This window comes from Pogona vitticeps, chromosome 1 (genome assembly GCF_051106095.1).
Source record: "Pogona vitticeps strain Pit_001003342236 chromosome 1, PviZW2.1, whole genome shotgun sequence".
Lineage (NCBI taxonomy): Eukaryota > Metazoa > Chordata > Lepidosauria > Squamata > Agamidae > Pogona > Pogona vitticeps.
Window position 1 is genome coordinate 166,086,565 of NC_135783.1, and position 27,921 is coordinate 166,114,485.

Here is a 27,921-nt window from a genome sequence, read left to right on the forward strand (position 1 = left end):
ATAGGGTTCCAGTTTCTGCTGTTTAATGAATAAAATGCATCCTATAAGTAGGTGTGGTATTTGCAAAACTGCTTTCACAAATGATATTTTCAAAATTATTTTTGTCATTTGGACATACTAGTAACAGAGATGAAGGCTGTCTTACTGCTCACCTTGTATGGGAGACCTTGTCCTGGCTGTAAACATCAGACCAATGATATAGCTGCTTTTTGCTCTTCACTATCCACACAACAGATGGAGGACCTTAGATCTGTTCAAGACAAACCAATATGCTCTTTGGTTGTGGGACTAGTTTCAGCTTTGGGGGCTTGAGTTTGTAGAAGTGCGTGTAACAACTCAGCCAACCATGTGCCCTCTTAATCTGTGCAATGAAGTTTGGGAACAATGTCCTTAGCAAGACTGAGATTCCATATGAGGCTTCATTTTGAATGGCTCTGGTCTGGAAAATGCAGATAATGCAGAATGTACTGACTAGGGTAGCCTACCGTAAGCATACTAATATTGCTGCTCAGAGCATTGCACTGGCTGCCAATACATTACTATACCTGCTTTGAATGAATAGATGCATTCAATATATTACTATACTGTACCTACTTTGAATGAATAGATGCCCAGTGATAGTAATGTACAAGGCCTTTAACAACTTGTGACTAGATTGCCTGCAAGAACATCTTTCACAGCAACTTGCTAATTCAATTGGATCTGCAGATCAAATCATTCTGACTATTCTGTCACTTTCCCACATACATCTGGTGTCAACCTGAGGCAGAGCTTTTTTTTTTCCTTCTCATGCCTTGCCTTTGGAATTCCTTTCCTTTTGGGTACAACAGGCATTGTACCCCAAAATATCAAAATTCCTTTGTGGTGTTTTGGTGCCTGTTCAAAACTTGCTTATTTGATCAAGTAGTGCATGATGTGAATGCCTACCTCAGCAAGATTTTCACACAGAAAGCCTCCAAGAGTGAGGTCACAGGATATAGATGAGATGAGACTGTAGCATCTCCCTTCATAGTAGTCAGTATATCTGCTTGAATAAGGACTTAATAGGACTGAACAGGGGTTAATGAGGCATACTTCCAAGTAAATGGGTATGGAATAGAGATGGGGACGACTATAACAACAGATCAGCTTTTTTGACGAAAATAGCCAATTCATTAAAAAGTCTTCCCTTTGTATTTGTGGGTTCCAGCGACCCCTACGTATATGAAGGGATGAATATTTACCCATTTTTATTCATCCTTCGTATTTAAAAACAAAAAAACCATTTTGCCTACTGGCCACCGATCAACTGATTGGTAGGGATAGGCAGATTACCCCCCACATACAGCCCAACCAACCCCACAGCCTCACACCCCCTTCCTCTCCCTACTTTAGCCCTCTCCCACCCCCACCAACACCTCCTTCGTATTAAAAACAACAAACACCATTCTGCCTACCAGCCACTGATCAGCTGATTGGAAGACGATAGGCAGCCATACCCCTCCCACAGCCAGCCACCCCAACAGCCTAGCCCCCACACACTTCCTATCCCTACCTTAGCCCTCACCCCACCCCACCCCCAGTGACACTCCCTTACCTTAATCGCTGCTGCCGAGGTCTCCTGGCCTCCCAGCCATACATGTAAAAAGGGAGACTGGTTGCCCTTTGCAAAGATGACAGCTGTGGGTTCACTTAGGGAAGGTAAGCTGCAGCTGCCATCTTTGCAAAGGGCAGCCTAGATTCACTTAGTTTGCCTTAAGGGAATCCAGGCTGCCCTTTGCAAAGATGGCAGCTGCAGCTTCCCTACCTTAAGTAAAGCCACAGCTTTGCAATCGGCAGCCACTCTCCCCCTTTTACACGCATGGCTGGGAGGCCAGGAGACCTCGGCAGCAGCAGTTAAGGTAAGGGGGTATCGGTGGGGTGGGGGCTAAGGTAGGGAAAGGAAGAGGTGGGGTAGGCTGTTGGGGTGGCTGGCTGTGGGAGGGGGATGGCTGCCTATTGGCCTCTGATCAGCAGCTGGTAGGCAGAATGGGCTTCTGTGCTGTGTGGTAAACTCTCCTAGGGGGACCCAATTTGTGGGTGAATAACTCGGATATTTGATATCCAATCTTCACCAAAGTTGGCAGGCATGTTGGGGAAAGACATAGGAAGCTCCGCTGTGATTCCAGATTCTCTAAGTACCTGGGGTGAGCTTTAATGGGGGTGTCCTCTTTGTGTCTATATAAGGCAGGAGTCTGTTATCCAATGTTCAACAAACTTTCGGGAGTTGTAAAAAAAACATCAGATGAAGCTTCTCTGGAAATGTGGTGTCTCTAGGTGATTAGGGGCCAGCTTTATAGCCATTTAAAGCACAGGCAAATCAACAAATTGATTCATCGAAGAATGTTCGTATATTCATACTTGTTGATCTGTTAACCTTGATGAATCATGAATCAAAATGAATTGCCATTTTTTAAAATTTGTCCCCATCTCTAGTATGGAATTACAGCCTTGGGGTTGTGGCTTCACAGGTTAGGCTTTTTCTAACTTGAGAAGGGAAAAGATAGAAAGGCTACTTGAAAGTATAGCTGGTGGTTGTTACAGAAAGATTAGAGTTGCCATATACCTCTTCTCCAAATCTGGATGGCCTAATTTTCATATTTTGCAAACTGTGACATAGTTTGTATATAACACAAATCAAGTACATAGACTCTTGCCTTTCCCCCCCCAGCCAATATGTTACAGCTTTGGTATCATTTATACTGCAATTGCTGACTTGGTAGTCAATATACTATATTTATTTATTTATTTATTTATTCAATTTTTACCCCGCCCCTATAGACAACGTCTACTCGGGGCAGCAAGTATAAAGGTAAGTGTACTTGGAAGAAGAAAACACAAGTTCAAATTCCTGCTTAGTCATAAAGCTTACTTGGTATCCATGGACTAGTAAGTACTTCTCAGCCAAACGTACCTTACAAAGTTGTTATCGGAATAAAATGGGTGTGGGGAGGGAACCATCTAAAGCAGCCACGTACACTGCTGGTCTGTATGAATGACATATTGCAATCAACAGGAGTTTCTGGTGGCATTTTGCCTTCAGTCTAATCTTATTAAATATTAATCTGTACAAGGTTTAGTACTTGGTGTATTATTTATGATTTATGTTATGCTTCTTTCATTTTGGATTTAAACTTCCCAGAGTAGTTTTTAACATTAATTGGTGTGCTATACAAGTTAAATAAGTAAAAAAACAACAAACAAACAAATGTAGCTTTTACTGGTAGCAAAAGATCCATGAGAGTACCCTAGGATATCCCTCACAAGTGACACATTATCACCTGATCTGTGGGGGCAAAATCCGCTGTCCTCTGAAGATGCCGGCCACAGAGACTGGCGAAACGTTAGGAAGAACCACTTTCAGAACACGGCCAAGAAGCCCGAAAAACCCACAACAACCATTAGATCCCGGCCGTGAAAGCCTTCGCGAATACAGAAAGGTGTTTGTTTTCTGCACAGATGCAAATTTAATACACTGTAGCTTAATTTTCTTAGCCAAGTGTCACTTTCTTTCAACTTTTAATCCAACATTTATCATAATTAGCTCTTCTCTCTGAAGATCTCGGTGCTGCCATTCAATTAGTATTAATTAATTATCATAGTTAAGATAATGCTCAAAATTTGTAATTTTTTAAAAAAATTCAGTTTCTTCACCTCATTTCTTGCACTGAAGCATGTGTATAATAATCTGCCAACCAAGGCCCTGTTCTTAGGCATCTGATGAACTGGGTGCCTTCAGAAAAAAAAGGCTATGCCTCACATGACTTGTTAGCCTTTAAGGTGGCACAATAATTTTTTTTACATTTCCACTGCAACTGATTAGCTCAGCTGCTTTGCTGAAAATATTGAAAGGTATTCCTTTGTATATATTGCAGAGCAATTACTAAGCTAAAAGGGCTACTCCTAAATTTTACCCTCCATATTTTATTTTCACTTTCTTTCAGTATAATTTATTTCTGACCGCTCACCTCCTTGCTGCTGTTTTATTTCAGTACAATGGGCTATGCTGTAGTATATAACGAAATTCAGCATAGAGCTTGGAGAAATTAATTTTTAGATTACACCATCCAGAATCCCTCAGCCAAAATAATTACTGACAATATCGACTGGGTGATTCTGGAAGACATTTTCAAAGAAGGCAACTTTTCCAATCTCTGTATGCTAATCTACACAAATACATCAATCTCATACAGACATTTTCTGAAGTATACAGTGGTGCCTCGCACAACGATTGCTTCATACAACAATGAATTCACACAGCGATGGGTTTCTTTGAGGAATTTCCCCAATCGTTTAACGATGTTCTCTATGGAGGAATTTCACTTAACGATGTCCCTTTTTCGCTCCTGTAAAAGTGTCTTAAACTGGTTGAAGCCTGTTTTAAATGCTTGCAATCGTTAGCCCACCTCCTGAACCCTATGCAAACTTAATTTGGTGTTGTTCTGAGTCGTTAATTTTTGGTGATTTTTTAAATTCTCCATTGAAAGCCTTTGAATGGTCCGTTCAAGGGCTTTCAATGGAGAATTTAAAAAATCACCAAAAATTAACGACGACTCAGAACAACACCAAATTAAGGTTGCATAGGGTTCAGGAGGTGGGCTAACCAGTGCAAGCATTTAAAACAGGCTTCAACCAGTTTAAGACACTTTTACAGGAGCCAAAAGGGAGATCGGAAAGGGCTCTTTGATCTCCGTTTCCCTTTTAAAGCTCTTTCCGATCTCCCTTTTGGCTCCTGTAAAAGTGTCTTAAACTGGTTGAAGCCTGTTTTAAATGCTTGCAATCGTTAGCCCACCTCCTGAAACCTATGCAAACTTAATTTGGTGTTGTTCTGAGTCTTCGTTAATTTTTGGTGATTTTTTCTCTCTCTCATTGAAAAGCATTGGACGGACAGTCCAGTGCTTTTCAATGAGAGAGAAAAAATCACCAAAAATTAACGACGACTCAGAACAATGCCAAATTAAGTTTGCATAGGTTTCAGGAGGTGGGCTAATGATTGCAAGCATTAATCTGTTCCAATTGGAACGGATTAACCGGTTTTCAATGCATTCCTATGGGAAATGGTGTTTCACTTAACGATGTTTTCACATAACGATTTTTTTATAGAACCAATTAACATTGTTAAGTGAGGCACCACTGTAAACTGCTTTTAAGTTAGTAGGACATATATATAAATAAGAAGTTCAAAGGACCACACCATACTACAAAGACAAATAAGTGTAGCATCAGTCCTTTTACAATATTGTCATTTCTTTGTCCTTGTCTGAAACCTCTTTCCAAGAAGCTAAGAGCCACAGCAGCTATAAGTTATCTTCCTCCTCTTATTTTCTTTTTTCTCAGTTCTTCATTTCCTCTGAGTAAATGAAGATCTTGGCTAAGCTCCTAGAACCCTGCAGAAAATAAACTGGAATGTGATTTTTTTTTCCCCCACTACCAGTTCAGTAATAATAGTAGAGATTGGAAAACATTTCTTTCTTCAACTACATCTCCTAGAATCACTCAGCCAGCACCAAAAGAGTTTTGCATTAATATTACAAAGAGTAACAATGGCAATGGCAAAAGACAGCAGAGCATGTTACCTTAAATACATCTTGTTAGAGCACTAGCAGCTTGCATCAGGCTTTGCACGAATGCTTACTGTATATCTGCTGCCCCACCCATGTCATTACTATGGCTTCATAGCTATCAACACATTGTCTGGAGGCAAATCTACAGAACGGATTTCAGTGCTATGCTATTAAGTTAAGGCTTGGCTTTTCCATAATTGCAAAAGTCATCCACAATTCAAGAGAGAATGAGTCTTCAATTTTTATATCAACAAGACCATGCCAAACTGCTGATGGCTTCACTGATTGGCTAACTGTGCTGAACAGTTCATTTCCTTATTCACAAGTTTCTTCCAAAACAATTGGCCAAAACACTTACTACATATTTTACTTTATAACTTAGCTAGATACTTTGTTAAAGACAAACGGTCAAAACGACAAACAGGCAAAGATTAGGAATCCAGGCCAGTCTAAATGTGCACTGGGTGACATGCCAAGAATCCAAGTAAAAGCTAGCCAACTGGGATTAAATGAGAATCAGAAGAGGTGTGTATACTAAAACACACCTTGGTTTCCTGTTTCATAATATTGGTAATGGGAATATGAGGCTAGAGTTGCTGGTCTTGTCTATAGTATTTCAGTGCAGTGGCTGAGCCACATATATTTAGACCTTTTTCAGATCTAAGAATATAAGGCAAGGTGTTTAAATAAAACCCTTTGAAAAGACTATAGTAAATACAATATACTGGGGAAATAGATGTACAGAAACAGTTAACTTGAGCTTCAGTAATAACTGTGTGCATCTCTCTAAAGAATAACCCACTCTTTTTACATATCAGTGTTCCAATGTACCAAGTGACCTTCTTTTCTGTGCAGCGCTTGTTCTTGTGTGTGGAATCTAGGCCACCTAAGGGTTAATTGTCAGTTCCGTAGTTTCAGGAAGGGGGAAATTATGCCTCATTAACTCACTGGCATTTTTGTCAGGATAGTTATGCCCTGACAAACAGAATAAAGGCAATAAACCGTGTATCACCTTGATATATGGGAGGTCCTGAGCAAGGTTGCGTTAGAGCATCCAACAGGTATTGCTTAAATGAGTAGCATATGCCATGTGCATGATAGGGTGGCCTATTTCTGCTGAAACCCACTGAAATGCAGTGTGGTGTGGGAGGCCTTCTCAGAATTGCTTGGTTCACTACACTTGTCTGCTCGGGCAGGAATTCAATGTTAACAAGAAGAGACTACTGGGCTTATCATGGTAGCAACATTAGAGTACCTATAAAAAGAAGATTTGTGTTTCACTGCGAGAAAGCATCAACCCAGAACTGAATATTTGAATTCAAAAATGAGGAAAGCAGAATTTACTTTGAAGTTATCCTCAGATTGTATCTTTTGATCATTTTGTTGTTGCTACTTCCAGGCAAAGATCTTTTAGATCTACCAGTAAAAAAGCAAAATATAGCTATTCTATCCTTCTTTTTCTTAACACTTTTAAAGGAGATAGAAATTGAAGAAGCCATGAGAGAGTTATTCATGTGTATAGCACTAATGATGTCTGGATCCACAATAAAATGCTACATTCGAAGAAGTCAGATTGCACAATAAAAAGCTTTTCTGACAGAACAAACCACTTTCTCTCTCATAAACTATATGAAACACTGAGCATCACAGTTATTAAAAACTGAAATTTGGTATTAATAAGGCACGTGATTGTGAAGCATTTAAAATTGTGTGTGGGGGCACACACAAAGCCTCCTTTAAACCTCTTAGAGGTTGTTAACCGTTTATTCATCACAGACACAACTCCTAAAACAATGTAAGGTACCTGTAGGAGAAAGACTGGGTGAAAGGCCAATGTGCAGAGGTGAATATATTAATGAAAGTTAGGAAAGGATTTTATCCCTGAGGTGTCAATTAAATGCTGCCACTGAAGAAAGATTAAACACACAGTCTTAAATAATGTAACAGAACATTGAACATCCAAGCACCAAAATGATTTCACAGAATGGAAATGCTCTTGGAACAGTTGTTTTGTTTTGTTTTTTGTTCTTCTTTCTTATCTTGCTTTTTGCCCTCATCCTTTTTGGTAAGTAGATCAGTTCCATCAGCATCCAAAGTAAAGTCTCAAGACAGTTGCTCATTGTGCCTTTCGGCTTCAGTTCCTTCTTCACCAAACATTGGCTTTTATGCCTTTAATCTTCCATGCTGCCCTCTGTACCACAACAAATAGTAAGAGAGATTGGCAAGAAAATAACAGGCGGCAATTAAGCAAGGGAAGGTAGTTATTATCTACATGGCGTGGTACCTCTGGAACATTTAATGCTTCATTTACCGTATTTTTCGCTCCATAAGACGCACCTTTCCATAAGACGCACCAATTTTTTAGGAGAAGAAAACAGGAAAATATAATCTGTTTTCTTCGCTCCATAAGACGCACAGACTTTCCACACCCCTGTTTTGTGGGAAAAAAGTGAGTCTTATGGTGCAAAAAATACAGTAAGTATACCTCCAGAAATCTCTTTGCATAAGAGATTATACAGCAACGCCATTTCCCTCTTTCTCCCCACCTAACCCCCTTCCTAACAGATTTAGAAAGACTGCAGTAAAAATGTCTGTATTATTTGTGAACCATTAATAGTACCGGTTCAGGCTCCTGGTCCCTGGAATATCCGGCTGGCCATTCATCCATATCTCCCGGATGATGCGCTCTCTTTCTTCCAGCCTGTGAGCTCTCTCTAGCTCCTCCGCAGAGGAAAAAATGTTCATGTTCAAAGTCCTTTCAAATCTGCGTTGCCTCCGCGCAGACAGGTCAGACGTCGTGTCTGAATCATTGTCACTACCACTGCTGTCAGTGTCCGTGTCTCGGGGTGGCTTTTTTTTGGATGATGGTCTGCAATCTGTTTGGCAGGAGATTCGGAGCACTAAGGCCAGCAGGGTCAAGAGGAGCCCAGCACAAATGCCAGACACAAAATACAGAGCAGCACGCTCAGGATTTTCTGAAAGATACAAGAGAAATGATTTTCAGAAAGAAACATAATAAAACAGCAGGCTTATTGTTATTTTGATAATTCCAGGACAGGAGAAGAAAGCCTAGTAAATCATATGTAGAGAACAGAGATGAGATAAAGAAAAATTAATAATTTAAAGTGGAAACAACTACAAAAAGTCTAATGGCATCTTAAGGGGCCAGCATGTTTTATTTGGTATAAATCTTTGTGGGGCACACTTTACTGAGAAGCAGTCCCAGTTATATTTGCTGACTGAGGCAATGTATTTTTGCAGTTGGTAGATACACAGCTTGGGAAGGTAGATTCGGAAAACACAGTAGTGAGAGGCAGAAACCCCAGTGATGATTGGGAACACATAATTGTTATGAGGTGACAAGGGCAACTAGCATAGAAAAGCAGATTAACTAATGTATGGTAATGGAAAGGCATTGTCTATGCACAAGAGAGTTTAACCTCTAGATAAACTCTTTTGGATAGCAATTTTAATTCAGTGAGCCAGAAGGGAAAGAAATACAGAAATGACTGACAATGGAAAATAAAATTTCATAATGAACAGTTAATAGATAATAGTCAAGTGGTACTAAAAATAATGCTATGTACGTGAGTGGATTGATGTATATAGTGAGACTAAAAGCCTTTGTCTTTATTCAAGCTACAGAAGATAAATTTAAACTTCTTGATGAAGTCTTTTCCAGGTGTTCCTCATCACATTCTACCATATAAAGGTATGGCTATAAAGCAGGAAAAATGTGAATGGATACATTCTGAAGGTGCTTCTGGGAGGTTGGATTTCCCCAGGTTAATTCATGTCAGCCCACACAGGAGTAAGCAGTGAAGAGGAGGAAACTGGCAACAAGGCTTGTTTGCAGCTTCTTAACAGTTTGATTCCTTTAATTCCTACACCTGGTCCCTGGATATGCATGCATGCATGCTTGCTTGCTTGCTTGCTTGCTTGCTTGCTTCCTTGCTTCCATCTTTCCTCCCTTCCTTCCTGTAGTGTTCTCTATTTATTAGATCTATGGTTCTTGTTGTATTATGTAATGGTTTATGAATATTCATGTTGCTGAGAGGCGGAGTCAAGAGAGATGCTATAAGAGGCAGAGTCAGAGAGTTAGATTAAGTGAGACTGAGTGAAGTAGAGAAATGTAAGAGTCAGGCACTAGAGAAAAGTCAGAGAAAGTAATAGAGTGTGTAGTTTGGGAAATTCTGAGGTGTGATTAGTTACTGAAGATATTAATGAATCAAACTCTGTTATCAATAAATCAAAGTTTTATTTAAAGGAACTTGAAGTGTGAACCTGAATCTTTCTGAGGTAAATGGTAATTTAGGGATCACCTGGTGGCAGCAGTGTTAAAGAGGAGAATTTGCCTTTGTGTGCTCTGAGGCTTGAAGGTCAAGCAAAAGGGGCACAAGGGTGGACGCCACACTTCCTTTTAAAGACTTACTGCCCTAGCACTAGAAAAGCTTAGTGTCCAAGGAGTAGAGAGAGAAGCAAGGAATCAACATAGGGAGAAAGAAATTAAAGTTTTCCATCAGCTTTGTTTCCAGCTTGTTGAAGTAGTTCTGCTCTACTCATGCCTCCAGCAAATCTGAGAAGCCAAAGCAGAGCTACCTTAACAAGCTGGAAACAAGGCTGATGTAAAAATTCTTCCCCTCTTTCTGTTGATTCTTTGCTCTTCCCACCCACCCCCTTCAATCAGCTATTTGTCCTAGTGCTAGGCAGCATGCATATAAAAGAAAAGGGGAAAATAGAATAGGAAGGGAAAGGATGGGATATGATGGGAAATGAAGAGAAGACGGAAACAAGCAGACCCAGACACCGTGTGTGGGGAGGAGATAATTCAAAAGGCAGCCAGTTTTCCCACTATCTTGCCTCTCTCAATGCTGCTGTAGCCAGCTGGAATGGCTTCAACTAGAAATGTTACAAAACTCCATATTAGCTCAAGTACTGAAACCATTTGAAGTGATGCAAATGCATTCAATTCCAAAAAAGCAGAAGCCCTAACAAGAGAGGAAAAAGGTATGGATTGGGGTCCCCCTACTCAGTCCCTCTACTCAGGGTTGATTCACATGGAATTTTATATCATGTAGTCAGAGAAAAAAATGTGAATCTCACTGTTTTAGTCTCAGAGCATTTTCTATATTATTTGTCAATGTATTTCCTGTACTATTTGTCTGTTCCTGAGTTATCCTATTCTAGGATAGGCAGCTTGAGATTAGAGACCCTCTATCACTCTTCCTCTTACAACAGGTGTTAGTGAGATCCAGTGTAGTACAGCAAATAGAATATCAGACTGAGACTCAAGGGACCTGAATTCAAATCCACCTCAGCAGTAGGAACTCACTTGGGGTCTGCAACAATGGCAAATATATTCTTTAAAAATCACATACATCTCAGGATCTCTACTGGTGTCACTACAAGTTGGAATCTGCTTGAAGGCAGTTTTAATCAGCTCAGCTAGTCAAAGAGATCTATATTACCATACAAATTTTGTTTTTCCAATGTCTGTAATTTTAGCATTTTCTTGTTCTTCTGAGCTAAATTCTATGGCTGTAATCCTATTGGTCTTCCATAAGTGTTCTGTAATTTACTGTGGCTACCTGTTAAAGTATTGGGGCACATCTCAGTCACAGGCATGCAATTAAGCACCATAAGCCATGGCAAGTTACACAAACCTTACAAGAACTCAAGTAGGATTCTTGTCATTCTCCTACACCTGGATTAGTCATAAAGTGTCCATCACCATATATATGTGGACTGCTTAATTACACTTACATGTCTTTGACACCTCCCAGTGACTTAAACAATCATGATACAATTTCTCTTCTTCCACATTATCTTCCCACCCTAGCATTTCTATAAATATCTGTCAAATGAAGCAATAATCAATGCATTTTATTAATCTGTATTAAATATATACATTTGCCAGAAATATTGATGCGGGGGGGGGAGAAAACAAGTTTTTCCTCCTCTAGGCAAAAAAAACTACAACATTCAGGGGAAATCTGAAATATACCATATTTTTCCATTTATAAGATGACCCAATGTATAAGACAACCCCGCCTCTTCTAATCCCAAATTAGAAAATTTGACCCTTGCTTTTCCCTTCCTTTTGCTAAGCCACAGAGTTTAGTAAAAGGAAGGGAAAAGCAGGGATCAAAAGGCTTCCTTTGATCACCACTTTTCCTTGCCTTTTGCAAAGCTGTGGGGCTTAGCAAAAAGGAAGGGAGTCCCGTGGCCTCGCAAAAGACAAAGGAAAATGGTGGTCAAAATGATCAAAGGGCTTCAGGATCAAAGGGCTGCGATTGTGCAGCCATTTCACGGCTGCATTACCTACTTTCTAAGCCCCACGGGGCTTAGGAAGTGGGTAAAGCAACCGTGAAAGGGCTTCAGGATCAAAGAGCTGTGATTGTGCCCCCCCTTCACAGCTGCTTTACCCAAAGGGAGCCATTCCTTCCTTTTTGCTAAGCCCCGTGACTTTGCAAAAGGCAGGGGAAAGCGCCTGCCTTCCATGTATAAAAACGACCCTCAATTTTTTGTCTAATTATTTAACGGAAAAGTGTCATTTTATACATGGAAAAATATGGTACACTGTGCCACAATATACACTATATTTTGCTGCTTCATTTATAACTCAGTTATCAACGATAATTTTAGTATTTGACATAATTATGAGATCTAAAAATATAAAAGTTTCATTCTGTGCAAGCAAAATACTCCAAAAAGATGCAACCTGTTGTACTTTATGCTACCTAAGTTCACTTACTTTTTTCCATCTGTGACATAGTGGCAAATGAAAACAAAATCCACTAAAATGTAATTAATTTTATTTATCATTTTTAACATAATACTTCTTTAATTCTTTTTTAATATTTGTATACTTACTGTTTTTAGTTTTTAAATATTTTTGTTAATGATGTCACCTTAGGTCCTTTTTAAGGAGGAAGACAGGATAAAATATTTTATATTAATTCATTGAAAGATGTGTATTATTTGGACAGGAAAAATGTTTCTACTGTGACTGTCTTCACAAAACAGATGTCACAAAAGACAGCAACCCATTTGTTTAACAATTATAGACAAAACTAAGATGCACAACGAAAAACCCAACAGCAGCTTTTGCTGAAAGCAAAAAACTAAAAACTAGAGATGATAATTTGGAGTGAAGGGCTTAACTCTTTTTGATCCTGGCACACACACACACCAGCCTCCGTGCTCTTCAAGCTCCACTCCACAGTATCTCTACGTGTTCTTCAACGTGGGAAGGACATGACAGTAAAAAGTTCAAATGGCGAAGAAAACAAAACTGACAGATTCATCCATCCATCCAGAGCCAGAGTTTTGAGTGCTTAGAGGAAGGTGAATTTGCCTGAGGACAAAGGAAGGAACCTGAACATTGTGTGCAATTAAAAAGGGGGAGCAAAGAAATAGGGAAGGAGGGAAAGGAGAGCGGGGGGGGGAGTGGAGAACAGATCCAGTTGAGGAGACAGCAGAAAAGAGAACGTGCTGGTGAGGAGGAAGGAAAAAAGAAGGGGAGGGAGAGGAGAAAGACTGCTGACAGAAAGAAATATGGTGGGAAAAATTGGCTATGTGCAGGAAGCCTAGGAGGATGGGCTCCTTGCCCAGTGTGCATCTTTCCCAAGTCGTCTCATGTTGGTGGGTGTGATGTGTTTACAATATATCTTACTAAGATGGGGCATGCAGAGATAGTTCAATCGCCTTTTAAAGTCGTGTCCTTTTTGTTTTGGCACATACATGGGTGTGTTCTTTTTGGTACGTGTGTTTTCACCTTTTCTGTTAGTGAAAACATTGGGGAAAAGAAAGATGAGAACAGTAAGTGAAAAGTGGTAGAGCTCCTGGAGGAAAGGGAGAAAATAGAAATGATGGGGGCAGAAGAGCAATACTAAACCACACGTTGGGTGCTGTTGGTTAGCCAGCTGCAAATCCCTCTGGTAGTCTGACTTGAGACTTGAACTCATTCAAAGCAGCTAGGTGTTCTTTTACCACTTCCTTGCCAATGTTGACCTGATTCCTCTCCTGTCTCCCACAGTGCTGCTTTTTACAGGGTTTTCCAATTTTTCCTTTTGTGTAAATACAGATGCAAAAAAAGAATTAAGCAGTTCCGCTTTCTCCCTGTTGCCTGTCACCTTCTTGTCATCTTCTCCCACTAGTGGACCAACCATTTCCTTGACTTTCCTCTTGCTCCTTATGTGTTGAAAGAAACTTTTTTGTTGTTATTTTTGGCATTTCTTGCGAGTCTTAGCTCATTCTGAGCCTTAGACTTCCTGACTCCATCCTTGCAGATTTGAGCTATTTGCTAGTATTCTATTCTAATTCTGAGCTCCTATTTCATATATTTATACTTATCCTTTTTGTCTCTTAACTTGTCAGAGAGCTCTGTGTGGATCCACGCCGGTCTTGTCAGATGTCTCTTGTTTTTCTATCTTTGTGGTATTGTTTTGGTTTGGGCCTTTATTATCTCGCCTTTCAGGGTTTCCCAAGCAACCTGAACTATTTTTCCCTTTAGGATTTCCATCCATGGAATCCTTCCTATTACATCTCTTAGTTTGTTAAAGTCAGCTCTCTTAAAATCTAGAATATTAGTCTGACTTGGTACAGTTACCCTTGCCTGCATGATTGTGAATTCTAATATGAGATAGTCGCTTTTTCCTAAAGTTCCTACAATTTCCACTCCCTCAACTATTTCCTCCTTATTTCGTTGTTGTTTAGTCATTAAGTCGTGTCCAACTCTTCGTGACACCATGGACCAGAGCACGGCAGGCCCTCCTGTCTTTCACTGCCTCCCGGAGTTGGGTCAAATTCATGTTGGTCGCTTCGATGACATTGTCCAACCATCTCATCATCTGTCATCCCCTTCTCCTCTTGCCTTCACACTTTCCTAACATCAGGGTCTTTTCCAGGGAGTCTTCTCTTCTCATGAGATGGCCAAGGATTGGAGCCTCAGCTTCAGGCTCTGTCCTTCCAGAGAGCACTCTGGGTTGATTTCCTTCAAAATGGATAGGTTTGTTCTCTTTGCAGTCCAGAGGACTCTGAAGAGTCTTCTGTAGCACCAAAGTTCAAAAGCATCAATCCTTTGACAGTCAGCCTTCTTTATGGTCTAGCTCTCACTTCCGTACATCACTACAGGGAAAACCATAGGTCTGACTATGCAGACTTTTGTCGGCAAGGTGATGTCTCTGCTTTTTAAGATGCTGTCAAGGTTTGTCATCGCTTTCCTCCCAAGAAGCAGGCGTCTTTTAATTTCGTGGCTGCTGTCTCCATCTGCAGTGATCATGGAGCCCAAAAAGGTAAACTCTGTCACTACCACCATATCTTCCCCTTCTATTTGCCAGGAGGTGATGGCACCAGTGGCCATGATCTTAGTTTTTTTGATGCTGAGCTTCAGCCTGTTTTTTGCACTCTCCTCGTTCACCCTCATTAAGAGGTTCTTTAATTCCTTCTCACTTTTTGCCTTCAGAGTGGTATCATCTGCATATCGGAGGTTGTTGATATTTCTTCCGGCAATCTTAATTCTGGCTTGGGATTCCTCCGGTCCAGCCTTTCACATGATGTATTCTGCATATAACTTAAATAAGCAAGGAGACAATATACAGCCATGTCGTACTCCTTTCCCAATTTTGAACCAATCAGTTGTTCCGTATCCAGTTTTAACTGTTGCTTCCTGTCCCACATATAGATTTCTCAGGAGATGGATAAGGGGGTCAGGCACTCCCATTTCTTTAAGGACTTGCCATAGTTTGCTGTGGTCCACACAGTCAAAGGCTTTTGCATAGTCAATGAAGCAGAAGTAGATGTTTTTATTTATTTATTTTATTTATTTATTTTTGGACTTATATACCGCCCCATAGCGCTACAAGCACTCTCCAGGGCAGTTTACAATTTAATTATACAGGCTACACATTGCCCCCCCCCAGCAAGCTCGGTACTCATTTTACCGACCTCGGAAGGATAGAAGGCTGAGTCAACCTTGAGCCGGCTACCTGGGATTTGAACCCCAGGTCGTGAGCACAGTTTTAGCTGCAGTACAGCGTTTTAACCACTGCACCATGAGGCTCTTTTTTTTCCCCCAGTTTTTCTGGAACTCTCTGGCTTTCTCCATAATCCAGCACATGTTAGCATCCTTATTAGTATGTATTAAGTATGGCTGACCCTCTAGTTTCATCCTCCACATTTTGGATGATAAAGTTGTCAGCCAGGCATGTCAGGAACCTATTGGATCTCCCACTTGCTGCAGAGTTGGTTTCCCAGTTGATATCCAGGTAGTTAAAGTCCTCCATTACTACAGTAGTGAGTTTCCTAAGCATCTCAGCTAATTGATCTGCAAAATGTTCATCTATTTCCTCTGCTTGGTTAGGTGGCCTCTAGTACACGCCTACAGGTATGTCATTCGTTTTCCCCCTATTATTCACCCAAAGTGCTTCAGGAAGGATTTCATCTTTGGTCTCCTTTTTTACAGTACAGGAGTAGTAATTCTTTACATACAGTGCAACCCCTCCCCCTCTTTGTTGGGTCTGTTTCTTTTGAACAGATTATATCCTTCTAGCAGCATATTCCAATCATGGGTTTCGTTCCACCAAGTTTCGGCAATGGCAACAGTGTCATACCTGCCCTCACATACTATGACTTCAAGTTCTCCCTGTTTGTTCCCTATACTTTGAGCATTCGTGTATATGCATCTGAGCCCTTTATGGCTGACCTTTTGTTTGCTTCCTGTGCCTCATGTTTTATACTTGAGTGTCCCTTCCTTCCCACCACTTCCTTCCTCATTGTCAAGTTCAGCGTCTAGGGGTTTGTGCTTTGGGTTTCAACCTAGACGTTGTCCTCCTTCCCCCTGCAGATTTAGTTTGAAGGCCTTTGGATAAGCAGAGCAAAATGTCTGCCAAACACGTTCTTCCCACTCCTTGTGAGGTGCAGCCCATCTCCTGCCAGGAGCCCTTCATGTAGACAGTGTAGCCCATTGTCCAGAAATCCAAGGTTTTCTTGACAGCACCATCCCTTGAGCCAGCGGTTTTCCTCTGCAATCCTCCATTCCCTCATAGGATGTTGACCCTCCGTTGGAAGTAAAGATGAAAACACCACCTGAGCTCCCAGTTCTTTTGCCTTCCTGCCCAGTTGCTCATAGTCCCTTGATGTGTTTTTTTAGGCTCTTTTTGTTGTACTGTTGGTCCCAACGTGAAAGAGAAGGAGGGGATAATAATCGGCGCGCTTGGTAATTTGGGTAAGCCTCTCTGTCACATCTTTAATCTTTGCTCCTGGGAGACAACATACTTCCCTTGAAAACTGATTCTGTTCCTCTAAGAAGTGTGTGACAAATTAGCACCACACATCTTTTCCTCTTTGGGATACCCAGCAGGCTTGTCTTCCCTATAACAATCTGAGCTGCATTTTGTCCTGTCACTGAAACGATGTCTGCACATCTTCTTCCAGGGGGACAGCATGAAATCGGTTGTTCAGTTCTAGATGCATGGATAGTCTTCTTGTTTTCTTTGTCCTCAAAGTGATATGCTGCCATTGCTCCTCTTCATGGGCTCCATTTTTTTCTGGTTTTCAAACCAGCAGTTGTTTCTCCCTTCCTATGTTCAGTTTGCAAACATGCTTCTGCCTTTTCCAGGAATTGTTCATTTTTCCGGATGAGTCTTGAGAATGACTACACGTGACACTAGACCCTCCAATTTCTCTTCCATAATGGGATTAATCTTTGAGGTGATCCTTTCCTTCCTGTTGTTTCCTTTGTTAGCCATCTTTCCTCCATTTTCTGCTCTCTAAAGACAGACATAGGAAAACCTTTAAGTATTCCACAGGACACAACATGGATTGGGCAATCTTAGGTGCAGATTCAGACACATTCACCAAAGTATCACTAGTGCAAGCTCAGCTGGGTGAAGACAGGAAGGTGTGTTGGTGTTTCTTTTTCTTCACCTTGTTATTTCTTTTAATCACCCCACTTCGCATCCAGGTTTGATATTTTGCATGTACAGAAGGGAATGGAAAAATTGCAATCCTGAAAATATACATTGTGCTTAAGAAAATGAGGTTTGGACAACAGCATACGAAAGGATCTTTTTCCTAGCAATCTAACACTTGAGTTAATGTTGGGAAAAGTCCAAAACCATGAAACTCCTAGAGTCCTGTGATACGATTATAGCAGATAAGTACCTCCCAGATTCCTTCACCAGCACTGTGCTTCCTCAGCAAAGTCATACCAAGGAGATTCCCTATCTGTCTGCTACTGTAGCCGGTGTTAATGGGGATAAGTCAAATCATAAACAATGAGTTATTTCTTCAGGAGTTTGTAGGAGAAGCAAAAACAATACCCTTAGAACTGAACTAACAGCAACCTACTAACATATAGGACAGTATAAAATAAACAAATGAGACAAATACAGTGGTGCCTCGCATCGTTGAACGGGGCAGGGAATTCCATTGGAACGCATTAAACATGGTTTAATGCGTTCCAAATGGGCCGAATACTCACCGTTCAGCGATGCTTCTTAATGGCCGGCAGCCATTTTCGCGCCCTCCCCTCGCTTAATGAGGGCGCGAAAATGCTGCGCGTGGCCATTTTGGGCCATTTCCGGGCTTCCGGCAGCCATTTTGGCCGCCGAACAGCTGATCGTCGGGCTTCGTTTTGCGAAGATCGGTAAGCAAAACGCTTACCGGTCTTCGCAAAGCGAATTTTGCCCTATTAAAAAAACATTGAGCGATCGCATTAGCGATCCGAAAAAACGGATCGCTATGCGATTTCGTTGTTATACGGTGCGCTCGTTAAGCGAGGCACCACTGTATAAATATAGGGAAGAAACACTGCGACACAGATGCCATCAATACACATGCCAAACACTGGACTTCAAGGAACATTGGCAGCCCAGAAACTAGCAACATGAACAGCAGAAACAGCATAGAGACAACATGGTTTTATTTTTCTCAATAGATCAAACTGGCAATTGGCAATGGCTTAGGTGAGAAAACCTAATATTTTTCATGTGTTTTAATGTAACCAATTGCTCCAAACTATAATATTTAAATCTAAACTTTTGGAAATGTAATCTTTATTTTACAGTCGCACTCTCTGCTTTCTCTCTCTCTGATTATGCCTTTTGAGGCTACAAGCTTCTCATATTTAGACTGTAATTGGCATATTCTTTCCTCTTTTTGATTCTAAAAGTTTTGCCTGCAACTTATGTTTTGCTTTTATATACTTTGTGGTAAGAATTTTGATGACTTTTACATAATGTAAGCATTTGTATGAATAGTTTTTTCCTCATAGCTGTAAGAATGATTTTTAAAGAATCCCTGTAACTTCTAAAAAGTTATGTATTTTTAATACGTTTGGATTTCATTTTATGCACAATGTACAAGCAATGTAGATGAATAAAGTTTGTAGAATTAAGCAAGCTGTTGCCTGAACTAATTATTCTCTGCTTGGGATAAGTAGATTACATAAGATGTAGATGTCTAGAATACTTCACCATGAGAGAAACAATGGTATTTAAACTATTTATACCTTGATATCTCAGTTTACATTTATGAACTTGAAAGTTTATCTGATATCATACTGGAATTAACACTTTCAGGGATAAATGTCAGATGTGATGGGCCACCACAGACTCATACTCCAAAGGAGTGTTATAATCTCATAGTGCTGTGAGGATTTTGCTCAAATGTCATATATTTGACCTTGGCATCCCCCCTGCTCTCAACTGGACAGAAATTATTTATGTCAGCTTCTGTGTTGGTATTCATTCCAGCCTACATCTTTCTAATTACAAGGCATTTGCTTCTATAGATCCACAGCTTTCCTCCACTGCCTAGGACCTGTGCAACAATCACTTATCTGCCTTTCCTCATAAACTTTAAAAATTTCCACAGACACATGGACTGAGGAGTCCAAGGTCAAATCTCATCCTTAAACTGGAGATTACCCTATGTTGCCTGGAATGTCATGCCAGAACAGCAAACTGAAGGAAAAGTGTCAGTAAATAAGGAAAACTAGGCCTATCCCTACTGACAAACTGAATTAACATTTCTCTCCACAGAAATGTGGAGCACAGAATATGCATGTGGAATTATACTTAATCCTAATGATGGCACTGCCTGTGAATCTTGGATTTAGTCTTATTCACATGGATCAGTGTGCTCATCTTTAGTTTTAGAATGAATAATGCTGTATATGACTTGCTTTTCAGCCATTTAAGCTGAAATAAGAGGCAGCTGCTTGTGTGGCTAGCCTTTGCATGTGGAACAGTAAAGTACTCATTTTGATCTTTGCCTCCTGCAGAAAAATGTTTGGGGCCAACTACACCAAAACTATAGAATTACAGATGGTGGAGAAATATGTTTCACATATTAAGATTGTTTCACCTAATTTGTATCTTTATGAATAAGACAGCAAAGAGAACAAATTACATTTGCTTTGTTATCTCATTGATAAAGTACAAAATCTAATTTTCTATTACTTTTGTGATTCTGTTCTTCAATCCAAAAATGCATGCAAAGATAAGTAGTTGTCATAAACATGCATATAGTTCTATGTGAAATTTTAGCTGCATGGAATAGCCCTCATTGTTGTTGCAAAAATCTCCAAGGATTAAAAGCTAAGAAGAAGTCAGAATAAGATCCAAGAGATTCTTAGGCAGCATGGTGGACACTTCAGTTCCAGAATACGTAATTTATTTCTTCCACACAAAAGCAGACTGCCATGGATGGAAAGCTTGGAAGGATTAATGAGAATTTCTGGAAGTATTTCTCCCCCCCCCCCAACAAAAAAAAACCACAAACATTTTAGAGTTTTTAGGAATGGGAAGGTGGCTGAAAATGCTTAAAGATTCACAGTTAAGAGTTTGGAGATATGAATAAGTCAAGGGATGCCACACAAGGTGGTCTGGATAACATGTAGAAGGAAAAATGTTGATTCAATGTTAATCATCACACAAGGTCTCTGAAGAAGTTCTGAGATCACAGACATGGTAGTCAACCTAACATGGAAGTGGTTCAGTAAGAGCAAGTGATAAGCAACAAAAGGTATCCACTGGGGTATCCTTATCACTGGGGTGAGATTGAAATGGAAAATGAACCATTAATGTTAGCTATCAGTTTAAGATAACCTAAGGCTCCCACCAACATGGCAAATCAGATTAAGTTGTCACCTGGCAATATTACAAAGAATTTTCAAGTTGTTAAAAAATGTAAGGACTGCCAGTTCAACTGGACTTTTGCTATCAAAATCACAAGCAAATGAGAAGACACAACCCTAAAGTTTGAAATGTAACAAAGGCAGTCAGACTACAAACATAAATATTTCATCTTAACTTATCTGGTCTGATGGATCCGGTAGAAACAGGTAAGTATATTGTTAACATAGTGTATTTTTGAGCAAAGAGAGAGAGAGAAGTCCAATTCTGCATAAAACATATAATTAGAACATTAATGTATGGGGTACAAGATAAAATAAGGCTGAAATCATAAACCAAGAGATTGATTATTTAAAAATTGTAATAGTTGGAAGTAAAATGAACTGGTATAGTACACTTTCAATCAGACAATTGCAAATTGTTTTACTCTGGAAATGACAGATTCTCAAGAAATATGCCTCTAATGGTGGGGCAAGAGGTAGCACAAGAGTTCTGGACTGCTTTCCTAAAACCTCTCAGTGTGGAAAGGTGGCTGTCCTCTGCACATAATCCAGAAACAGATGGGCAGACGGAGCGAGTGAACCAAGTCCTCGAGCAGTATCTCCACTGCTTCCTGAATTTCGATCAGGATGACTGGGTGGACTTTTCCCCCTTGGCAGAGTTTGCTTACAACAACACGGACCACTCCTCTACAGAACTAAGCCCTTCCTTTTCAAATTATGAGCAGCATCCACGAGACCACCCAAGCATACCTCCCTGGTGCCTGCAGCTGCCAATCACCTTCAGTGCCTACACACCACACAGGTGAAACTCCAGCAGCACTTGAACCAAGCCATGGCCGCCTATAAAGTGCAGTCAGACACTATTATCTCTCTACTATTTGCAGCCATTTCCTCCACAGAATAAAAGCCTTTACAGAACTCTGAAAGCTCTTTCAAGACCATGATGCAATAATAAAAGAATTTTGGTAACTACTGTATATCATCCTTACTAAATTAAAGGGAAACCTTTTTTAAATCAAGTTTCAAGTTCCAGCTGATGGCAGCATGGAATGTCACCGTTTCATTTTTATATTCAGAGTAAATGTCAGTAGAAAAAAGAAAATGGGTTCCAAAAATGGATGTGGCATAGAAGTAGCAAACTTTGCCATTTGTTTGTTATTTTGAAGGTGTGATTTTAACAGTACTGCTCCTCAGGAATTTGAACCCAGGACCCCTGAGTCATTGTATGACACTCTATCCACTCTACCATATTGACACTCAGCTCTGTTTTTACTGTTCTTGAAATAAATACTATATTCTGCAAGTGTATGATCTATGGGCAGATTATCACAGAAGAACCAATCACAGTATCAGATTAGAATGAGAAAATGCAGATTAAAATCTCCACTTGATTTTATAAATAATAATGGAAGCTATGTTCATTTTGGGAGCACTATTTAGTCTTGGTGGCTCTTAGAACCAAAAATTACATCAACCCAGTTCAGACACAGCACTAAACAGATGGATTGTTTTACCCATGGTTTGTTGAATAAGCCAGGAAGGAACAGTAGTTGGTTTCCCACAGTGTTGGTTTGTTGCCACCTCTGCCTCTTGTAAGAAAACTAAGTTTTTACCTTGAAGCCCTATGAATTAGCCAAGGACTGGCAAGGCGTCAACCCTAGTTTCCTGACTGGCTTATTACAGAAATGCAGAGGGGAACAGAAATGCTCTCCTACTGGAGAGTTGCAGCTGCTCAATGCACTTTCAAAGGTGCCCTCTATCAAATCTTACACTTTCCCCTTTTCCTTACCCTTTTCCAGCCAACCCTCCCCAAAATCCATTTTCCCACTAGAAGCTTTCTGACCATAAATAGTAAATTTTTTATGCAATATGCTAGCAGTTCAAGGTTTCTTCCAAATTCCTGCAAAAGGTGATTAATCAAATTAATACCAGGATATTAAGGGATGTTGAATAGTTGATTAAAGTATGAACAAAAATCCCTTTTATTCCACAAAATAGTTTTAAAAATCATTTCATCAAAATGCTGTTTCAGAATCACAAACTAGCTTCAACTAGTTTCGGATCTGCACTTTTTGTCCCCCAAAAAACTATTATGTGGAAGCCAGATTGGGTTTGGGTATATAAATAAACCATAGATTAGCTAAACACACTGGAGATTAGCATTACATTGGAAAGTGGAACATTGGCTAACATTAATGCTTCCATTTTCTAGAATTAAGTTCTCCTTTAAAATATTCAGCAAGTGACTTTGTATGAATAATGTTTTCCATTTAAACACTCAACAGTGGCGTTTAAAACCTGCCATGCACAATATTTTGTTGCCAGCATAACTATGTTTGTGAAAATACTTCACTCTTTATTTGTTTGTTTGTTTGTTTGTTTGTTTTAAAATTTTTGTCCTACTCATCTAGTGACCAGGCCACTGTTCTGGGTGGCTAACAAATCATAACAAGAAGTTCCAACTAGAGCCATGGTTCCCAACCTTGGGTCCCCAGATGTGCTTGGACTATAATTCCCAGAAATACTGGCCAGTTCAGTTAGTAGTGAAAGTTTCTGGGATTTCAGTCCAAGAACATCTGGGATCCAAGGAGGAAAACTACTGAACTAGAGTGAGTCAGAACAGAATGTACTGCTTAATGGTGAGTCAACACTTATATAAATCCCAGCAATTCAACAAGTCTCCTCTTCCTGGGACTACTAACAGGATTCAGGGTAGTCCTCTTGGCCTCTCTTTCCACCCCCGGGCAGCATGAGTTGGTAGGCTGCAGATGAGGTAGAAAATCAAGAGTAGTGGCTCTGCTACTAGTTAAGTGAGATAGAAATGCAAATCAAGAACAGACAACCTTTGACCAAATAATGTTAACATCAGATGATAGATTAATTAGGAAAATATATAAATTTCTTTTAAATTGGAAAATCGAGGACAAACAGGTCAAAGAAATGATGGTTCAATGGGCAAAAAAAACTGAATATTGACTTTGAAAAATGGCAAAAAACTGTGGTCTAGAACAGTGCTCCCCAACCTTGGGCCTCCAGATGTTCTTGAACTTCAACTCCCAGAAGCTTTCACCACCACCTCTGATGGCCAAGATTTCTGGGAGTTGAAGGCCAAGAACATCTGGAGGCCCAAGGTTGGGGACCACTGCTCTAGAAACTATAAAACGACAATGGCAACATCTTATAAAGAGAATTTATATAAAATGTTTTATAGATGGCATTTACCATCCGATAGATTAGCTAAAATGTATTCTAACAAGTCAAGTAAATGCTGGAAATGTCATTAAAAAACTGGAACTTATTATCATATTTGGTGGACATGTGATAAAGTAAAAATTTTTTGGAAAAAATACATAAATCGCTTGTTAAAATAATCAAAAAACATGTAGATTTTAAGCCAGAACTCTTTCTATTAGCTATAATACCAGATAGTGTTGATAAACAAAATGTATATTTAATATTGAATATTTTAACATCCTCAAGGATTATATTTGCACAATATTGGAAAAATGAAGAAACACCTACAGATCAAGAAATAATTAAAAAGATATTGGACTGCACTGAAATGGATAGACTGACACTGAAAATCAAACTTCATTGCTCCCTGCTGGGTCTGCTCATTAGCACTCTCCTGGCCATTATGTTACATCATCTTTCTTGTATGAGCCCCCCCTCCGATGTTTAAACTTGTTCTAACTAGCAATGGCAGAAGGGACATTAATTAGACAAAGAGCTTATCATGAACAGTTGGATAAGGAGGACCACAAGACCCCTGAGCTGGGGTCTACTCTTTTCAGAAAGTTATCATGCAATAAATATGAGTGGGTAAACACGCAGAGTTAAATTTCCATGTTTACCCAGAAGAGTACACTTTCTTTGAAAGATTATTTGTTTTTGTTCAACTAAATAGCCATTCGTTTCTTCAGGAGAAGCAAAATTTCAAAGAAAAAAAAGAATTTGAGGAACATACTATTTTTTAAAAGGTCCAAAGAATGATTTTTTTTTCTCTCACAGAAACATGGTTTTCTTTTGGTTTTCCCTTTCATATCAAAAGACAACTTGAGTTAAATTGAAGTCATAATTTAAAAAATGAACAAAATTGGAAGAGAACTGGGGGAATGCAGTCATCTTTCAAACTCTCTAATCCCAGCAAATTTAAACAGAGGAGTTACCTCTATAATTTCAACATTATCAAAACAAAGAAGTGAAAGATTCTATGCAAGATATACCACAGAGAAGCAGATTTTAAAAATGTGACCTAAGGATAAGGTAAAGGTAAAGGTTCCCCTTGACATTTAGTCCAGTCGTGTCTGACTCTGGGGGGGGGGGGTGCTCATCCCCATTTCCAAGCCATAGAGCCAGCGTTTGTCTGAAGACAGCTTCCGTGGTCACGTGGCTAGCGTGACTAGACACGGAACGCTGTTACCTTCCCACCGTGGTGGTATCTATCTACTCGCATTTTTACATGCTTTCAAACTGCTATGTTGGCAGGAGCTGGGAGAAGCGACGGACGCTCACTCCGTCACGTGAATTCGATCTTACGACTGCTGGTCTTCTGACCTCGCAGCACAGAGGCTTCTGTGGTTTAACCCGCAGTGCCATCACGTCCCTGACCTAAGGATACACCTATTCAAAACAGGATATAAAGATGAAATTTCATCAGGCATCATCTACAGTTTTGTTTTATTTTAATTCTTTGGCTGAACAGAACGCAAATGATCTAGCAGAATAAAAAACACAAAACACACAAATAATTAATTCCACAAAATACAGGGCAGAAGGTTTCGCTGCTTGATAAGGAAGCCTTTGATCTCAAAAACAACAACAACAACAAAAGAAGCCTTAAGTTTACGGGGTTCTGAGCTTCAGATGTTGAGGTCAAATCCAATTTTAACACTATAAAATCTTAAAACACGTGAACCCATTCCTAACATGATTAGTTCAATGGACAAACAACTAGCAAAGGTTAGGACTTACTGGAAAGTTCCACCAACTGTCACCTGACAGGGTGGCCTTAAACTAATCATCATTTTCCAGTCCCTCATCTGAAAAAATGGGGCTAGTAGCACTGGCCTGCTTTTCTAGGAAGTGCTGTGAGGTCATCTGAGACGTGATTGCATGACAGTACTTTAACAAATGCTAACTTACTATCATGATCTGAACATCCACTGAATTTTGACTAGGTATAACTATGAAAATGTAAATATAAATATTGAAATTCCATAAAATCATAAATCTATTAACATATAAATAAATATAAAGCATACAAATCCATTAAAATATAAACAAAGTGTATTGTTTTATTTTTATTTGGTCTTGCACTATACCAGGGCTTGATTCCCACCACTTCTTACACAGAAAGGGAACACCAAAAATCACAGGTAATTATAGATATACAGTATATTGCCCTTTTCCTGCCCCCTCCTTTACTCATCTCCTTTGATTCTCTCCACAAATAGAAATAAAAAGCATTGCAGGAAAAACTGAAAGGAACATTACGTAGGTCAGATACATTGATACAGCTTCAGCACAACATCCAATAAACAGAAGTGGTGAGAAGACTACCTGTGAGAAATGAATAGGCTGCTAGGATATTGCTAAGCAAAGCCATCTCGGTGCTGGTACTCTCAGGCTCCATACTTTCGTTGAACGCTTGCTTCTGCGTCTCATCCACTGGAAGGACTGGTTGTTTAGTGGATAAAAGGTAGCAGACTTCTGCTGCTGATGCTTCTCTGTTTGGAAGACAAACAAGTAGGGGATAAAGCACACCTGATCCTCTAGAGCACAGCATTGAAGAAGAGCTTTCCTTCTGCCCTTGGAAACCTGCAGCTGGGAACCAAAACCATTCCTGTGAAATGTTTAGGCATGAAGTTTGCCGTTTGACTTTAGCTGACTGCTCAAAAAGCACCTCAGGCAACGACTGTGCTTGCTTGCTTGCTTGCTTGCAAGCTGGGTCTGTCCTTCCCTAGTTTCCTTTACTTTCAAATCACCAGTTAGACACACCCAGATGATTTACAGCATATATATAATCAGAGGCCTTTCTTTTTCTTTTCTTCCCATTTTGAAGTCAAAGGCACCTTTATTGGGCTGTTCCAGCAAACTTGTAATAACTCTTTGGGGATCTACAAAAAACAGCCTGCGGCAAGCAGCAGAGTTTTGGCCTCTGACTAATTCTGTAATCCAGGAAGAACACCTGGCAAACGGTCCCCCATTTCTCACATCCTTTATGACAAACAGAGGGAAGATTTGAAATTCGCCGTAACACTTCTCAGAGGAAGGTGTATTCTTAATGTTTCCTCTTTAGCAAAAAAAAAAGTGCGATGAACATGAGTTAATGATTGGATTTTATTTGCTTAAGTTTTGTATATGAGGAAACGGTTAATTTCTTAATCCTGAAAGAAACCCTTTGAGACCTTCAGAGCATAACCAAGATCTGTGTGCAGACACCATAGCCATCACTGACAAGGTCAAGGGTTTGAAACCAATTGGAATCTATGCAAAAAGTAGTTTTCAGCTGGCTGGCTGGCAGGCAAGCATTTTTAAAACCCCTTTCCCTATGACAATCTGACATTTCCAGAAAGGCAATTTCATTTTGCTTCTGCTTATCCACTGGCATTGACTTCAAGGTATTGACTTCAAGCATGGGCTTGTGTACCAAATTCTTTTCATTCAGTGCTCTTGTGTACAAAATGACTGCATTTGTACATATTTGCTATAATTTCAGAATTTATGCTCAACATGAATGTAGTTATTGAGCAAATGCAAAAAAAAAAAAACCACACACACATACACACACCAGTGAGTTACAGGATTTGTTGGCCTGATCAGTTTCTTCCAATGCTGAAATGAGAAATATATCCTATATCAGATTCAATGCAGAAAGGCAGCTGGACAATTCTTAACAACTGATCATGCTTTTGTTTACACACATACCCTCCCTTTCAAACTCCCATTTAAATTGAACTAGTGGGCATTTGTTTCTTTTTTCCAAGGAGAAGTCTTTAACCATCATGAAAATTGCTAATAATAATAATAATAATAATAATAATAATAATAATAATAATAATAATAATAATAATAATAATAATAATAATAATAATAATAATAATAATAATTATTATTATTATTATTATTATTATTATTATTATTATTATTATTATCATTATCATTATCATTATCATTATCATTATCATTATCATT

The 27,921-nt window shown here is 39.6% G+C and overlaps 1 protein-coding gene and 1 long non-coding RNA gene across 3 annotated transcripts in view; one reads left to right on the forward strand and one right to left on the reverse strand.

The window, feature by feature from the left end:
- EVA1A (eva-1 homolog A, regulator of programmed cell death) overlaps positions 1-27,921 on the reverse strand; it is a 115,889-nt gene that overhangs the window by 43,216 nt on the left and 44,752 nt on the right. The window contains exons 2-3 of one of the 2 annotated variants that reach the window (XM_072976776.2): positions 26,287-26,453; positions 8,203-8,557 (exon numbers count right to left, since the gene is read on the reverse strand). In XM_072976776.2, coding sequence (XP_072832877.2) covers positions 8,203-8,557; positions 26,287-26,359 — 428 coding nt within the window. In that variant the 5' untranslated portion in view covers positions 26,360-26,453. Of the gene's footprint in view, positions 1-8,202; positions 8,558-26,286; positions 27,492-27,921 lie in introns of those variants that run through there. The other variant, XM_072976772.2, reaches the window with a different exon arrangement.
- LOC144583760 (uncharacterized) lies at positions 7,767-8,137 on the forward strand. The gene is made up of 2 exons (XR_013537694.1): positions 7,767-7,894; positions 8,063-8,137. It is a non-coding gene; the product is annotated as an uncharacterized LOC144583760 (long non-coding RNA).